At 50.6% G+C, this 14,739-nt stretch overlaps 6 protein-coding genes across 6 annotated transcripts; 3 read left to right on the top strand and 3 right to left on the bottom strand.

Annotated features, from left to right (window-relative positions):
* Nucleotides 1-44: 44 nt before the first annotated feature.
* BDV14DRAFT_100103 (glutamate 5-kinase) lies at nucleotides 45-1,763 on the top strand. The gene is made up of 5 exons (XM_073765466.1): nucleotides 45-216; nucleotides 278-465; nucleotides 518-628; nucleotides 679-774; nucleotides 834-1,763. Exons 1-5 carry the CDS (start codon nucleotides 180-182, stop codon nucleotides 1,647-1,649), a joined length of 1,248 nt encoding a protein of 415 aa, XP_073625616.1. The 5' UTR covers nucleotides 45-179; the 3' UTR covers nucleotides 1,650-1,763.
* Nucleotides 1,764-1,833: 70 nt separating this feature from the next.
* On the bottom strand, nucleotides 1,834-2,690 carry BDV14DRAFT_100106 (putative beta-1,6-glucan biosynthesis protein (Knh1)). The gene is made up of 2 exons (XM_073765467.1): nucleotides 2,133-2,690; nucleotides 1,834-2,042 (listed from the first exon to the last, which is right to left on the bottom strand). The coding sequence occupies exons 1-2, from the start codon at nucleotides 2,544-2,546 to the stop codon at nucleotides 2,019-2,021; spliced, it is 438 nt and encodes a 145-aa protein (XP_073625615.1). The 5' UTR covers nucleotides 2,547-2,690; the 3' UTR covers nucleotides 1,834-2,018.
* Nucleotides 2,691-2,746: 56 nt separating this feature from the next.
* Nucleotides 2,747-4,085, top strand: BDV14DRAFT_191458 (signal recognition particle receptor subunit beta; the record flags this gene model as incomplete). The annotated part of the gene is made up of 3 exons (XM_073771498.1): nucleotides 2,747-2,796; nucleotides 3,037-3,265; nucleotides 3,336-4,085. The coding sequence occupies 3 exons, from the start codon at nucleotides 2,747-2,749 to the stop codon at nucleotides 4,083-4,085; spliced, it is 1,029 nt and encodes a 342-aa protein (XP_073625614.1).
* Nucleotides 4,086-4,234: 149 nt separating this feature from the next.
* Nucleotides 4,235-6,268, bottom strand: BDV14DRAFT_100016 (cystathionine beta-synthase CYS4). Its single transcript, XM_073765464.1, has 4 exons — nucleotides 5,895-6,268; nucleotides 5,801-5,835; nucleotides 5,066-5,742; nucleotides 4,235-5,013 (listed from the first exon to the last, which is right to left on the bottom strand). Exons 1-4 carry the CDS (start codon nucleotides 6,152-6,154, stop codon nucleotides 4,384-4,386), a joined length of 1,602 nt encoding a protein of 533 aa, XP_073625613.1. The 5' UTR covers nucleotides 6,155-6,268; the 3' UTR covers nucleotides 4,235-4,383.
* A 1,674-nt stretch (nucleotides 6,269-7,942) lies between these two features.
* BDV14DRAFT_100027 (hydrogen/calcium exchanger domain-containing protein) lies at nucleotides 7,943-9,747 on the top strand. The gene is made up of 3 exons (XM_073765465.1): nucleotides 7,943-8,847; nucleotides 8,907-9,203; nucleotides 9,266-9,747. The coding sequence occupies exons 1-3, from the start codon at nucleotides 8,045-8,047 to the stop codon at nucleotides 9,594-9,596; spliced, it is 1,431 nt and encodes a 476-aa protein (XP_073625612.1). The 5' UTR covers nucleotides 7,943-8,044; the 3' UTR covers nucleotides 9,597-9,747.
* Nucleotides 9,748-10,468: 721 nt separating this feature from the next.
* On the bottom strand, nucleotides 10,469-14,235 carry BDV14DRAFT_100005 (tyrosine protein kinase SWE1). The gene is made up of 2 exons (XM_073765463.1): nucleotides 11,625-14,235; nucleotides 10,469-11,565 (listed from the first exon to the last, which is right to left on the bottom strand). Exons 1-2 carry the CDS (start codon nucleotides 14,109-14,111, stop codon nucleotides 10,837-10,839), a joined length of 3,216 nt encoding a protein of 1,071 aa, XP_073625611.1. The 5' UTR covers nucleotides 14,112-14,235; the 3' UTR covers nucleotides 10,469-10,836.
* Nucleotides 14,236-14,739: the final 504 nt, after the last annotated feature.

Below are 14,739 nucleotides of genomic sequence, written 5' to 3'. Positions count from 1 at the left end.
TCTCCGCATTTCACAATGGCGGTGTCCCGCGGCAGAAAGAAAACATTCAAGACCCGAGTATAAAATGAGTCAAGACGTCTGCAGCCTAAGCATTGAACGGAAGAAGAATTTTGAATGACGGCTTTGTGCTTCGGATAATACTGGCTTCATATCAAAAGCCAATCATCTCGACAGCCACAATGGCCTCTGAGCGCCTGACCATCGTCATAAAATTAGGTGCGGGGATCCCATGTCCTTGGTGATCTAATGTTTGATTGCTAACTTGTTCCTGGGACAGGAACAAGCTCTATCGTCGATGAGAATACGCATGAGCCCATCCTTTCTATCCTGACGCTCATCGTTGAAACGGCGGCCAAACTCCATCGCGATGGCCACAACGTCGTCTTGGTGTCCTCCGGCGCTGTTGGCGTGGGGCTGCGGAGAATGGACGAGAACGAAAGACCAACGCATTTACCTCGAATACAGGTAAAAAACCCTGAAACTACGTTGATCACAAGTTGCTGAACCTGTTTGTTAGGCATTGGCAGCTGTCGGGCAATGCCGGCTTATGAGTCTTTGGGACGGTCTATTCTCACATCTTCGTCTTCCTGTTGCCCAGATCTTGTTGACTCGCAATGACATTGCGGATGTAAGTTTCTGCTATCATGGAACCTTTAGGTCTATTCTGACAGCGAGAAGCGGACACAATATGTCAATGCTCAAAATACCTTTGCACAATTATTCGACATGGGGGTAATTCCAATTGTCAATGAGAACGACACATTGGCCGTTTCGGTAAGCCCAAATGTTAACATGTTCTCGTTTGCTCCCCATATTCTAACAATCACATCTAGGAAATAAAATTCGGTGACAATGATACATTGTCGGCCATCACGGCCGCAACTGTCAAGGCAGACTACCTATTTTTGATGACAGATGTTGACTGCCTCTATACGGCTAACCCGCGCACTAATCCTGATGCGAAGCCAATCGAGGTAGTCTCCGATATATCCTCCCTTGAAGCGGATGTTTCATCTGCGGGCTCTTCGCTTGGGACCGGCGGTATGAGCACGAAAATTACCGCTGCAAGACTGGGAACTACCGCTGGCGTGACTACCATAATCACAAAAAGTTCGAAGCCCGGAAACATCCATGAGATCGTGAAGTACCTTCAAGCTTTGAAGCAAGCTGCCACGCCAGGTTCTACAGACGCAGACGGTATCCAAACGTTGACTCCACCTCTTCATACTCGATTTCTCCCATCCGATACACCAATACAGTCACGTTCGTTCTGGCTGCTTCATGGATTGACGCCTCATGGGACGCTATACATTGATCATGGTGCGTACGCTGCACTTCAGGAGAAAGCTGGCCTTCTTCCAGCTGGCGTCGTGGATGTAGACGGCCATTTCGGACAGCAAGAAGCAGTTCGACTGGTTGTCGTCGAGAAAATATCCCCAGACGCTCTCAATGGCGATTTTCTTCACCCTGGCCAAGAGCCCAAGGAGGTGGGTCGTGCTTTGGTCAATTATGGCAGCCTCGAGATAGCCCGGATCAAGGGTCACAGGAGTACGCATATACAGTCACTACTTGGGTATGCGGACAGTGAATACGTTGCCTTCCGAGAAAACATCTCGTTCTTCGAGAATGACGAACAGTTACGGCGATAGACACGACCGCTCCAATTTTGCACATACACGCCTATTAACGAAGATATACCGACACCGGTCCATGCCAAAAGCGATTGATACCTATTTCTTTGGATTTCTTGCCTTTTCTTTTCGTTGTCATATACTTCATCTTACTGTACATAAAAGTTGAGCTAGACGCTGAATTGCCTAGGATATCATCTGGAGCTCGTCGGAAAATAAAGGCAGACGAGGTCTGGTTTACTGACATGCTTGCTTTATCGGAAGAACATGTAGTGGTGAAAACATTTTGTGTCCATATTCCTCACGGTCAAAATGTTGGCGGACTTTTATTCCTATGGCGTTTCGAACCGTCGCGAACCGTATTTCAGGAAGAGAACAACACCCGGCTCAAGGATGCGGCGCAGGAACAGCCTGTGTGTATTCACTGGTCAGAAATCTTGAAACCACATCCCATAAGAGTTCGGGGTAACAGTCTTAAAAATTTGCGACCTATAAACATACCGTGTTTTCCATCATAGTAACAAACCTCGTCTCAGAGGCAGTAAGAGTTGTCAGAACAGTCGGAGCCTTCATATACGCCGTTGCTATCTTGTACGGGCTCGGCGGGAACTGGGGTGTTGGTGCCGATGTCACGACTGCAGTGCCGGGCTTCTTAGCCAATGGAGCATATCTTGTCGGGCCAGTCTGGTCTTGATATGGTACTGTGTACGGATCTGCTGGGAGTTTCCGTTCCTGGGGCTCCAAACTGTCTTCAATGGCGTTCATCCTAGGCTCCAGACTGGGCAAAAGGAGCCCGGAGTCTGTTGGGGTTGACATGAGCACATCGCGAGGCTTGATGGCTGACTCCTCTATGCTCGCAAGAACTGTCAATGCCAGGGTGAGGCTTAAAGTGACCCATTCAACGGCCAATCGCATGTTGACGGTGGTCTATAGTTCCCGAGATCAAGAGTAAACAGTAGGGCTGGCTGGGGAAACGTAAGGTAGCGACAGATGTTATGTGGAGGAATTTAGAGGAAGAAAGTAGAGTTCGCATTATTTTCGTCATGCGCCCTTTTCACCCTGCCATCACCCCTTCAGAGCGTGAGGTATGCAAGCCCTCGAAACTATAAGCATTGATGGCCCGCATAACGAGGCACCAAGGCACCAAGTTATTTATGCCTTTAAAGTAAGGCATCAACAAGCTTCCAGAGCCTAAAGGTGGCGTGACCCTTGTGCCGATGATGATCAATTGAGCGTTGGGAAGCCAGCTCCACACTCGACGGAGTAGGGTTCCCGAATCCATCTCAGGCTGGTCCGGGATTTGAACAACAAAGCCCTTGAGCAACAGGTGTTTCTCAACAACGATTTATGGTTGGGCTAAAGTTCGTTATCCTATCTTGCGCTTCTGTCCCCCGCACCGACATAGCATTCTCAGAGGTGCTTCACTCAATATGGGTGCATACGAGGTCTTCGAATTGATAGCTACGAAGCTACTTGAGGGCAGTCCTCTGGGAATTGCCATCGCTGTGATCATTACATTCGGTGTCCCCGTTTTATTGCATCTGATCTTCTATCGATCGGTTGCATCTCCGTCATCGAGCAACTTCCTACTACTCGGTCCCAGCGGGGCAGGCAAGACTTCTCTCTTGACTCTGGTGTGTCTGGCCCATTGATTACCGAAATGTCAACTGTGTAATATTTGCTAATCCCGATTGATCTCAACAGCTTGAAGCAAAGTCGTCATTCGCCGCGAAACCGAAATCCAAGCCCACGCACACCTCCCAAACCTCAACTCTCTCTACAATTCGCCTTCCGGTCTCCGTCCCAATCGCATCAAACCGATACCGATCTGTCAATGACCCTTCGTTGAAAGAAGCCCAAAGAAACCCCATCAAGTACCGCGTGAGAGACACACCCGGCCATGGAAAGCTACGGGGATCCCAGGGCCTCTCCGAGCTCCAAGCAATGTCCACATCAAAGGACACCAAAAACAAGCTCCGCGGCATCCTCTTCACAGTCGACACCGCAGCTATTTCAGAGACTGAATCCCTGAGGGACGCAGCCTCATACCTCTACGATGTGTTATTGATTCTTCAAAAGCGCGCTCTCTCTCGGGGCAAGTCTTCGGCTAAGGCTGCGTCGGAAATCCCCGTTCTTGTCGCTGCCAACAAGCAAGATCTCTTCACGGCGTTGCCCCCCGGGTCAGTGCGTGAGAAGCTCGAGTCGGAGATTGATAGTATTCGCAAGTCTAAGAGCAAGGGGATTATGGATGCGAGTGCTAATGCTGGCGAGGGAGAGGGAGAGGATGATATCCTGGGTAGCTACGATGTGAAAGAGACGTTCACTTTCAAATCCTTCGAGGAGGAAATTGGAGTGAGTGTCGAGGTTGTCGGTGGAGCTGTTAGGGGCGATAAAGGAGATGAGGTTGGAGCTGGCGTGCGGAGATGGGAAGAGTGGATTGGCCAGTGCCTGTAAATGTTGAAATTTTGAATGTTCTCGGATATCAAAACTCTAAAATCAGGTTTGTGGGAATATACAGTAAATGTGAAAGAGAAATTTCGTATAATTTATATGCCTGTCACAAGAAACCGCGTTATGCTGAGCCAAAGGCTTAGCCCAGTGTTCAAATATGCTCCCAATAACTCCTGTCGAACCAGCTGATGGTGTTGAACCCAATACATTGTGTATGCCTTATCTCTCTATCCATATATTTCGTGAATCCAGACGTTAAAGTTGAAAAGCATCGTAGAACCGCGTCTAAGCCCAAGTCCATCTACTTCGAGGCACCGTTCTTGTTGTTGTGAAGCATCCATGTAAGAAGATCAACCTTCGTGACGACGGCCACGGGTTTAAGAGAGCCACTTTCGTCCTTCTCAGTAACAACAGCAGCACTGTTCCACTCAAAGAAGCGGTTCAGCACAGTGAGCGGCGTGTCGAGCGTGATCTCAACAAACTTCCGGTTCCGAATCTGGGGCTTCGGAACTTCACCCCCGTTCTGATCGGGCTTCAAGCTCGCAAGGCCCATGTCACGAGGATCTGTAACGACTTCGGAGATAGTACTAAAGTCGAACATCACGTCCGCGACCGGGCTCTTGCCGCTCGCGCGGTTGTGCGTCAGCCGGCTGAGGACGTTTCCGAGCGTAACAAGACCGACAAGCTTCTTGCCGGACGGCGCGAGGACAGGGAGCTGGTCGAAGCCTCTGTCGCGCATGATTTCGATTGCAGTTTCGCAGGCGATGTTGGAGTGGACTGTCGTTACGGGTTTCAGGCGCAGGGCGCTGACCTTTGTGTCGGCAAAGACGTCGCCTTGACCTTGAGCCTTCTTATCAGATGTTTCGATAGTAACATCGGCAGGAAGAGATGGTAAGAGGTCATTGGCGGCAAGCCAGTCGTCGTCGGCGAACTGTAAGTGGTCAGAAGTCTGGAAATTTGTAGTAGAGAGTAGGCTGTTTTACCTTTGTGAGATAGCTCCTAATGCTGTCCGGAAGTATCACAACTACAACATCATCCTTCTTGAACTGGTTGTCTTTGGCAGCCTGTACTAAAGCCGCGATTGCGCTTCCACTGCTTCCACCGACAAGAAGACCCTCCTCGGCAATCAGCCAGCGAGAGTATTTAAAGGATTCCTTGTCGTCTGTCTTGTACCACTTGTCGACAGCATGCTGGTCCAACACCTGGGGAATGAAATCGTATCCGATACCTTCAACCTTGTACGGCTCGTTCTCGTGCTCCACGTTCAATGAAGCTGGCAGGGCCAGTATCGATCCATGAGGGTCTGCAGCAATGACTTGAACGTCGGGGTTGTGCTTCTTAAGGCCGCGAGAAAGGCCGGTAATCGTTCCACCAGTGCCAGCGCCAGCAACGATGGCTTTGATTTCACCTTTCGTCTGTGTCCAAATTTCTTCCGCCGTGCCGAGCTCATGTGCCAGAGGGTTGTTGACGTTGCCGTACTGGTCTAAAATGTGCGCATTTGGTAGTTCCTTTTCGAGACGTTTCGCGACACCGATGTGAGATTCAGGCGAGTCGTAAGCAGCTTCGTTGGGAGTACGGATGATGGTTGCGTTTAAAGCTCGGAGTACAGAGACCTTCTCAGCGGACATCTTTTCTGGGAGGGTGATGATGGTCTTATAACCTAAATTTAGAACGAAGAATTAGTAGGCGACACAACCGCAGGAACAATATGCACCTACCCTTGACGGCTCCAACAAGAGCCAGACCAATACCACTGGAGGATTTAACCAGTCAGAACCAACGTCCCAGAATAACAATTTGCGGGTTACCTACGTATTACCACTGGTAGGCTCAATCAGCGTGTCGCCTGGCTTGATGCGCCCCGATCGTTCAGCCTCCTCAATCATGCGCAGGGCTATGCGATCTTTGACACTGCCACCTGCATTGAAATACTCTAGCTTCGCATATACTGTCGCATCAATCCCAAGCCTTTGCGGCAGCCGGTTCAACCTGACGAGAGGAGTATTGCCAATATGTTGAGTGATCGCATCGAGGGCCACCGGTGGGATGGCGGGTGTCGTTTTGGAGGACATTGTGGGCTGGCTAAACCTTGGAAAGGAGGAACAGCAGATGTGATGCCGGTGGTGTCTATGCACTGGCAGAGTTCATGAGACAAGGTGGTGAAAAGTTCAAAGATGCGGCGAAAACAGCAGAAGCCCCTCCGTTGGCCGACGATAGCCGCGCGCCACTGCAAGTCTCACCATTCTGCCGCAATCTGAGGTCGTCCTGACTAGTCCTCTTTCGGAGCTCATTACTTAACTCTCTGCTCTCTCTTTGGACCTCTCTTGCTTGTTTACTCACAGAATCCATATTGCAGCATTTTGTTTGACATGGTTTAATCCAAAGGGGAACTGCATTCAGCATCAAAGACGGCGGTAACAATGTGCACGCTGCAGCCCTGCCCACGGTCGCGGTCTTGATCAGCCAAGTCATGCTCAATATCGACCTGATGGTCTCGCCTGCCTAGCTCCGTGTCGCTTCCCATGTATGCTGATACCATTTCATCCTCGACGAACACGCTGTGGCTGGGAGCGACAGCCATTTGGACGCCACAGTGACGGAGCAAGACCTGTGTGCATGCATCCTGTGTGCACCCCTTGATCACCCTGCACTGATGATATCAGGCCAGATGCTGTGTCTGAAATCGTGCTCCTGTATTCTCAGTGATTGAGTGCCGAGAGGTTCCAGAGGCGACGCAATTTCTTCGCGTTGAGGTCATGAGCCAGGCGTCTGAACTCTGAAGTTTCTCCGGACACGCTCGTAGCTCCGCGGAGCCCTGGAGGCAAGGGAAGCTGGCCATACATGAATACACCGCTCTTTTCTTCGAGGGGCTGATTCGCTTTTTGCATGTTTACCAACGTCACAGCCTGGTCTCAAGACTCAAGACTTCAAGAGTCGCTGACCGGCGACCGTTCAAATTACGCTTATTTTACTTCGTATAGAGTGGAGATGCTCTGCCGCACGTTTTCCATAGCTCTCAGCCTCTGGTCATTTCAAGGTCCACACCTCCCCAACAACATTGTGGCTGTGCTCATTATTTTCAGGGTACAGTAGGTTGGTCCTGACCCAACTGAGACGAAAAGAGTCCAGCAATCCTTCAGGCGGGGACTAGTAAGCAAGAAAAACAAAGCATCAATTCCGTGGAACGCGTTGGCCGCCTCGCTCTGTCTGAGTAATGTGTGCTGCAACGTGGATGCATCCTCAGCTGCGAGGTCCGATTGTACAATGAGGCCGCAGGTCGTGCATGAAAGCCCAGCCTTCAGCCACTGGACATGCTTGTTATGTAGCCGAGTCTTGTCAGGCCGAGCCAAGTTGTTTCAAGATTCTTCTGCCAAGTTTCCAAGATTCACCCTTTAGTCCAATTGTTCGGGCCCCCTGTCGCGGACTCGACAGCAAATTGGCCCAATTGGGGGAAACAGAGGCGCCCATAGTCCAGCTAAGCTCCATCGATCTCAGCCATGGTCGAGGATAAGTTTAGGCTTGAGAGATGTTATTTCACATGGCTGTGTCATTGGTGCCCACTGCCCGCTGTAACTGCCAGCGCACCACTTTGGAGCGGATCGTCCTTCGTCGCGTTTATTATTTGGGCCCTTGCGATCGCCCTTTTGAGTGTCTTCTTCAGTTCTTGCTCGTGTCGCCGATTTCAACTCTAACCGCTGCGGCTGCACATCTTTGTCTCATCATCAACTTCTCTTTCATCAGAGAAAGAATACCTTGATCTGCTATTTTGCAGCCCAAAGATTGTATAAATAGCTGTGACGTTGATCTGTTTCCCCTTTTGTGTACCCTTGCTTCTCTGCGCTTCAGCCGCCGCTTAGTCTTCTTTCCAACAGCTCGCTGCTATAACATAGCAATTGGTCCCCGGTACTCACTGCAATCTCGATATAAAACCACATCTACCAGTCGATCCTCCACGAGCCACAATGTCTCGTGCAAGAAGCCGGCCGTCGTCATTTCGGGAGGATAACGAGAATTTAATGATGTCCGACCTCAATCAATCACACAGTCGCAACGGCAATGGCAATGTACTTCCGACGCATCAGAATGAAAAGGCACCAAGCTTTCGTCGAAACTTCTTTCGTGTCCATACTGCTGGGCAAAGCGGCCGGTCCGGTGTCCACCCCCTTCTGTTCCTGAAAGTCTGCTTTAGAAGCACCTGTACGCTATCAATGATTGTCAATATCTTGTGGCCCTTTGTTCCTGCTGCCATCGTCATGCACTTCGCTCGTCCTGATCTTCATGTTTGGATCTTCGCTCTCAACTATATCGCCATGGTTCCTTCTGCGAACTTGCTTGGATTTGCCGGCGGTGAGCTTGCAAAGAAACTACCCAAGGTGTTCGGTGTTTTACTGGAGACGACACTCAGCTCTGTGGTCGAAATCGTGCTCTTCATGGTCTTGATCCATAACGATAATGGTGGTGACCTCATACCTGTCATCCAAGCTGCCATTTTGGGATCAATTTTGGCCAACCTGCTTCTTTGCCTGGGTCTCTGCTTCTTCCTGGGGGGTCTGGGTCGCGAGGAGCAAGCCTTCCATGAGGCTGTCAGTGAAGTTGGCTCCGGGATTTTGCTTGTTGCTGGCTTTGGTTTATTGATTCCTAGCGCCTTCTACGCGGCTTTGACCAGTGGCAGCACGGCGACTTCGTCCACACCGGAAGCGATATCTGTAGCCAGCCTGAAGATCAGTCGAGCCACCGCTATCATTCTTCTTGCTGCGTTTCTTATGTAAGTTTGCCTATCCCCAGCCCCCAGGCCATGAATCTACTAACATCACCACTTGCCAGGTATCTGTTCTACAATCTCCACAGCCACCACACTATCTTCGACGAGGTCCTCGAAATCGATGAGCACCGCGACGAGGACAAAGAGAAGGAGGAAAAGCGCGCCAAACTCACACTCACCGAGTGCCTGATAGCAATTGCCATAGCCCTGACCTTCGTCTGCATGGCTGCCGTCTTTCTAGTTCAAGAGATCCACCACATCGTCCATGACAATGGCGTGCCCGACAACTTCATGGGTCTGATTCTTGTGCCCGTGGTCGAAAAAGCTGCAGAACATCTTACTGCCATTGATGAAGCTTGGTGAATCCCACTCTACCTCCAGGCAGATTAATGCGAACCAATGCTAATACATGCCTTTATAGGGACAACCAAATCAACTTCGCTCTCTTCCACTGCCTCGGCCCCTCAATCCAAACCGCCCTGCTGAACGCGCCCCTGGCCGTCATCGTCGGCTGGTGCATCAACAAAGACATGAGCCTAAACTTCGAGATCTTCATGATCGTTCTCGTCGTCCTATCCATCCTGGTCGTCGGCAACTTCCTCCGCGATGGGCGGTCAAATTACCTCGAGGGCGGTCTTTGCGTACTGGTTTACATCATTATCGCCGTTACTACATGGTACTACCCGAACATCGAGGTTGAGGCTGAGGGTGCGGAAACCGCCGCTGAGATTGTTGCTCACCGGCTGCTGTAGTCATTGCTTTGCTATAATATTTCTTAATTTGAATTCGTCGGGAAGCGTACCTCGCGTTTGTTCGGGGTGCTATTTGCATTGCGTGGAGAATGTACTTTTGATCTGGTTTATGGAGATCTTGGAGATAGCTTATTCTAATAAAGAGTGATACGTTAATTGATACTATGGGCCTTGCGGGGGGGTTGCTGTAGAACAGGTTTAAAACATCCTCGTCATGGTCTGCCGCCGCCATGACATTATCAGTAGTTGCTAGCCATATACCTATTTTTTTAAGGAATCGGTGTAAAATTCGGGGTTTAGTTAAGACTAGGCCTTTTGGAGGGTCCAATGATGGGCGCTTAGGAATGGGATAGGCTGGAAAGTACTAACATACCCCGTAGAAGTTGAAGATTGGGAACAACGAACCAAGAGGATGCCCGGGATTCTGCAGAAAAGTCGCCTTAGCAATTACATGGGAAAAAAGAGCTGTGCGTCCAAACATGGCCGCGTTCATTCAGTAGTCTAAATGCTAGATAAACATTGTCTCAAGCCCGCTTGATCACATCCCTTCTGCCCCGTGTCCATCAAGGTCATGTAGGAAAGGAAACAGCTTCAAGAAATTACAACTGAACAGAATATGCTGAGACATGAGTTAAAAGGAATCATCATCAAACGCCCAAGGTGCCCCAGGAAACAGCAGAAGAGGTCTCCAGATACTCCAACAGAAGAAACATGAAAAAGCCTTGTTACATCATCGAAGATACTTTGCTTCAAGATAAGAAGAAAGATCCCCGTGAGTACAAGGGAGACAAGCTATGTGTCTTGGAGAAAAACAAGTCATAGGGATCCAACCACGCAAATGCTATAGATACATAGCGCGAAGCGAAACCAAGCATCAAGGCTAGATTGGTGGTATAACAAAGAAAATATTGTAATGAACGTCATAACCTCTGGAGCTTTGCAGTTTATCTGCCAAAACGCGAAAGGTGGTCGGAAATAAGCCAAGATGGGTGGTTTTCATGAGGTGAAGGTGGTAAAAATGGGAATCGACACTCTATGCGTGGCCATACACCATTTGCATCTCGAGTGCATTTCCTTTCCAAACATCTCCTTCGCCATTTGTATCGATGTCGTGGTCCCATAAGAATGAACATTAAAAGTCCGTAATGGCTGCATGAACGCCGTTGTTAGATGGTACTGTGGGGGAATCTGAGAAATCACCAACTCCGTCCAAATGCAATAATATGACAGGTCGTATTAATCAAACATCGATCATTTCGGCATCTTCCGCGAGAACATCGTCGGCAGGGCCCCAGTTGCCCTCGTAGACAGTGGCGCCGGCGCGACGCCGAGAAGCGACAAATTGAACGCCAAAGGATTCCAAGATCTGGTCAGCCGTAGGTCGATCTAGCGGTTCAGGAGAAATCATCCACCGCACAGTCTGGTCCAGCGACTGCTCATGACTGGCGTCGACCATAAAGATCGGAGGTTCAGCGAGCTCACTATCCCGAATAAATGGGATCGGCTTTCGCTCCCTGTTGTTTCCAAGGAAATCCGGGGTACAGAAGTCATCGTCCCCGAACTCCGAGGCGCACAGCTCCTCAAAAGATGGTTCCTCAGAAACGGGGTTCCCATATGCGTCGCGGAAAACAGTGGTCTCGGAGCTCCATGTTAGGCTTGGAACATCGCTGATGTCGCCATTTCTGAGCTTCTGCCACGAAAGACCATTGTCTGGAAGTTCGACGTTACCGGCGATCTCGAAGATGATCAAACCGAGAGAGAAAATATCCGAAGGTTTGTCGTATCGTCCCATCAATATTTCAGGGCCGATGTACTCGCGGTCACCCTCTCCTTCAATGCCTTCTTCCGCTGGCCATCGAGTTGCCATGCCGAAATCAGCAATTTTCAAAACACCCTCAAAAGTGACCAGTATGTTAGCTGGCTTCAAGTCGAGGTGAATGAACCCTGAGTCATGGATATGTTTTAAGCCCTTGAATGTTGTCATCAGCATAATGCAACAGTACATAGCAGGTTGCGGGTCAATCTTACCGTAGATAGCTCAAGCAGAATCTTCCAGATCCTGAAATCATCGAGCCTTGCCTTGAGCCCAACTTGGGCGAGGAAAACATCCAAGCTACCTTCCTCACAATATTCCGTTTGAATGTAAAGGTGGCCGTTGTCTTCCCAGCTATCTATGAAGGATATAATGTGATCATAGTTCGTAAGAGCCTTCAACGCATCGACCTCTCGAATTCGGCGTTCGCGATCCTTCAGGCCAGAATATGGTTGCTTTGCCTTCTTGACCGCCCAAACCTGATCAGGCAGTGCTCTGGGGGACTTGGGCGTCGTTGAGAATATCGACGACAGAGAAACTTCATGGGGCTGAGATACGCGATACACTTGCGAAAACTCACCAGTGCCAACAAGCTCTACGCGATCGAAGCGAGATGTCAGGCACGGGTCTACATCAGGAGCGTGATGTATGTTAAGAGGGAGACTGGGCCGTTTCCCAATGAAAAAGTCACGTGGACCTGTCGGAGTCGCCGGGAGGTTGAAGGAATTGAAATCTGGCTGACCAAACTGCCGGTCGTTGGGTGCTGAGATGGTCAAGCCACTGGGATCGGGAGGACATAGGTGTTCTTGGGGTGTACGCGGTGATCCACGCTGAAACCTGTCATGCAGTGGGCTAGAGTTGGTCCCCCTTGCATCGGACAGTCGTTCGAGAGGTGCAATTTGTGAAGCGGTCGGAGGGTACGTTCGAGACGGGAAAAATGATTGTTTCGTGGGTGTCGGTGGGAAATCAGACTCGCTAAGAGGTTGGCTATCCTGTCGGCTGGAAGGTGAATGTGTCTGCAGCATTAGACCATCATCACCATCTATACTCGCCAGGCTTCCACGGCGAGAAAGGTCTGGCCGGTTGAACGCATTCCCAAAAATCCCCATGCCTCGCGCAAACGGGCCCGGCTTCGAGCGTGCGGTGGGTGGGTTGAAGGGTGAAGGCGGAGGCATTTCCATGGCGTTGCTCAATGTCGACTTTCTCAACGGTTCTTCAGGCTGGCCCCTCTGACTGGTATTGAAAAGATTGACGGGTCTCTTGCAGGGGGTGTCAGGCATATTCTTGCTAAATCCAAGCATGCTTTGAGGGTCATCAACATTCCGATTCTTCTTCGATATGAGTCCGGTAGACATGAATGCCGCTGGAAGAGGTTTGACGAGCTTGTAGTTCTCAGGGGTTGCGAAGGAGTCTGTCGAAGAAGTCGAGTCTTCGCGAGTTAGATGACGTGCAGCAGTAGGTCGAGTTGCGCCTGCCGGGAGTGATTTGGAGAAATTGAAGATCGCCCTAGGCCTATCGCTTTTCTGAGGTGGCTCATGAGTAGGGGAGTCATCTACCAGACTAGAACTGGATGAAGACTGTGTGATTGTCCTTGAGAGCGGATGAGCGGCTGGTCGGGCTGCTGAGCCGTTCGAGTTTGAGAACAATGAACTAGTCTGCGCAGGTCGTGGAGAGAATAGGCTCTCGCGGTTGGGTTGAAAAGTGTTACTGTCCAATGACGGGCGTGATCGCACGGTCAGAGGGGTACCGATGTCTGTAGCTTCGCCTTCTTCCTCCATGGCTCTAGCACGGGAGAACAGGGACTGATTGCTTGGACGCTGTTGTAGGGTTGACCGTCGCAGCGAAGATGTACGTCTCGGAACGGTAGCAAACGGGCTGTATGGTGGTGTGGTTGAAGTGGGAAAGAAAATGCCGTCTCTCTCCAAATCAGGATCTGCCGTCCTCGAGTCCTCTGGTGTGTACGTAACGCTCTCACTGTCGAAAATGCTGAAGTCTCCAGAAAGATTCACGGCATGCACACTTCGTCGTTTTGCTGAAGGACTTCCTCGTGATGCGCGGTCTAGGTTCATGATGCCATCGCTTCGTTTTAATGGGCTGACAGCAGAATGCGTGCCGAACGTTCCGCTACGTCTTTTCTCGATGCGTGACGCCGTTGGACGAGGATTGGGCGTTTCGTCTGCTTGAAGAATTGGAGTGTTCGAGCATAGATCAGGGCCACCTCCCATCTCGTCCGGTGAGAGGCTGATTCCTGGTGTTGTCGATAAGTTTTCAACCCCAGGAGTTGTAGAAACTCCGTGCAGGGGTTTTGCATTTCCTTGATCGGTTGAAATGTTGAGCGCGCGTTTGGTGGGACTCCTTGGAGACGTTCGTGCGCGGCGCATCACAGGTCGCGAGATCTTGGCGCTAGGCGGGTACGGAATGGCGAACGGTGATTGTTGGGAAGAACTAGGAAACAACACAAAGTTGCCCTGTGCAGATCTCCGCGAAGGCGACAACGAAGATGGTGAGTATGAGGTATTCTTGGACGGCGAGTGACTGCGCGATGCTAGCAGAGAGAAACTTGAGCTCTTCGAGGGTGAGCGGGAGAACGATCGACGAAGTTGTCGGATAGCCGTATTGGCGTCAATGTGGTGGATTCCAGAGTGTGATGGCAGGTGCAGGGTACCGCCTGCATCACGGTGAGGTGAGAATGTTGCGACCATGGTCGGTCGAGTCCTCGATCGGTGAAGGCGGGAAAAATAGCTAATAATTCGGTAATAACAGGTGATATGTGGTGGTGAAAGCTGAGTGTTTTCAAGTCGGTCGCGTCAAGGGCTAGTCAACTATTTGTGGCGCAGCAATGAATCACAACAGAGTGGACAGGAAGTCTAGCGCTTCTCTCTTCCTCTCGCGATGAGCCAACCAGGGCCGTAGGACTCAATGTCCGACGCGACGGAATGTTGGTGGAGGGATGAGGGTGCAAGCGATAATCACAGAGCAAAGAAAGCAGACAAGGCGAAGCGCACGACGATTGACATCACAAGGTTGGGGAGCGCCGTGGAATTCCAAAGGTCGCTTTAAGGCTCTCCCATACGCTCTCGATTGTCGAAGGCCTGAGAGCACTGCCTCTCGACTAGATCCCAATCACCGAGGCGCGCTCTGCGAACCGCAGTCTCTATTTACCACTGCCGGGTTCCCTAGGCGCTCTGGTTGAAACGAGAATGGGGGAGTGTTTCAGACTAACAATGCCCGCGTCAGAACAGGCAGGCGCGACGCGAAAAGTGCAGGAGCGACTGCAACGACGATAGGCGCGCGCGACCAGGGCCGATGCGCAATATCCAAGACAATGGC

This window comes from Aspergillus stella-maris (assembly GCF_047715825.1).
Source record: "Aspergillus stella-maris strain CBS 113639 unplaced genomic scaffold BDV14scaffold_49, whole genome shotgun sequence".
Lineage (NCBI taxonomy): Eukaryota > Fungi > Ascomycota > Eurotiomycetes > Eurotiales > Aspergillaceae > Aspergillus > Aspergillus stella-maris.
This window is presented reverse-complemented; position numbering and strand designations above follow the sequence as displayed.

Excerpts from the sequence above, each read along its gene's own strand:
- BDV14DRAFT_100016 (XM_073765464.1), bottom strand. The coding sequence starts at position 6,154 with ATGTCCTCCAAAACGACACCCGCCATCCCACCGGTGGCCCTCGATGCG. Across the intron at positions 5,836-5,894 it reads GAGCCTACCAGTGGTAATAC|TGGTATTGGTCTGGCTCTTG; the intron begins GTAGGTAACCCG and ends TAAATCCTCCAG. Across the intron at positions 5,014-5,065 it reads TTAGGAGCTATCTCACAAAG|TTCGCCGACGACGACTGGCT; the intron begins GTAAAACAGCCT and ends GACCACTTACAG.
- BDV14DRAFT_100106 (XM_073765467.1), bottom strand. The coding sequence starts at position 2,546 with ATGCGATTGGCCGTTGAATGGGTCACTTTAAGCCTCACCCTGGCATTG. Across the intron at positions 2,043-2,132 it reads TTACTATGATGGAAAACACG|GCTGTTCCTGCGCCGCATCC; the intron begins GTATGTTTATAG and ends GAATACACACAG.
- BDV14DRAFT_100005 (XM_073765463.1), bottom strand. The coding sequence starts at position 14,111 with ATGGTCGCAACATTCTCACCTCACCGTGATGCAGGCGGTACCCTGCAC. Across the intron at positions 11,566-11,624 it reads TTCTGCTTGAGCTATCTACG|GGCTTAAAACATATCCATGA; the intron begins GTAAGATTGACC and ends ACAACATTCAAG.
- BDV14DRAFT_100027 (XM_073765465.1), top strand. The coding sequence starts at position 8,045 with ATGTCTCGTGCAAGAAGCCGGCCGTCGTCATTTCGGGAGGATAACGAG. Across the intron at positions 8,848-8,906 it reads CTTCTTGCTGCGTTTCTTAT|GTATCTGTTCTACAATCTCC; the intron begins GTAAGTTTGCCT and ends ACCACTTGCCAG. Across the intron at positions 9,204-9,265 it reads ACTGCCATTGATGAAGCTTG|GGACAACCAAATCAACTTCG; the intron begins GTGAATCCCACT and ends ATGCCTTTATAG.
- BDV14DRAFT_100103 (XM_073765466.1), top strand. The coding sequence starts at position 180 with ATGGCCTCTGAGCGCCTGACCATCGTCATAAAATTAG. Across the intron at positions 217-277 it reads GACCATCGTCATAAAATTAG|GAACAAGCTCTATCGTCGAT; the intron begins GTGCGGGGATCC and ends TTCCTGGGACAG. Across the intron at positions 466-517 it reads CGCATTTACCTCGAATACAG|GCATTGGCAGCTGTCGGGCA; the intron begins GTAAAAAACCCT and ends CCTGTTTGTTAG.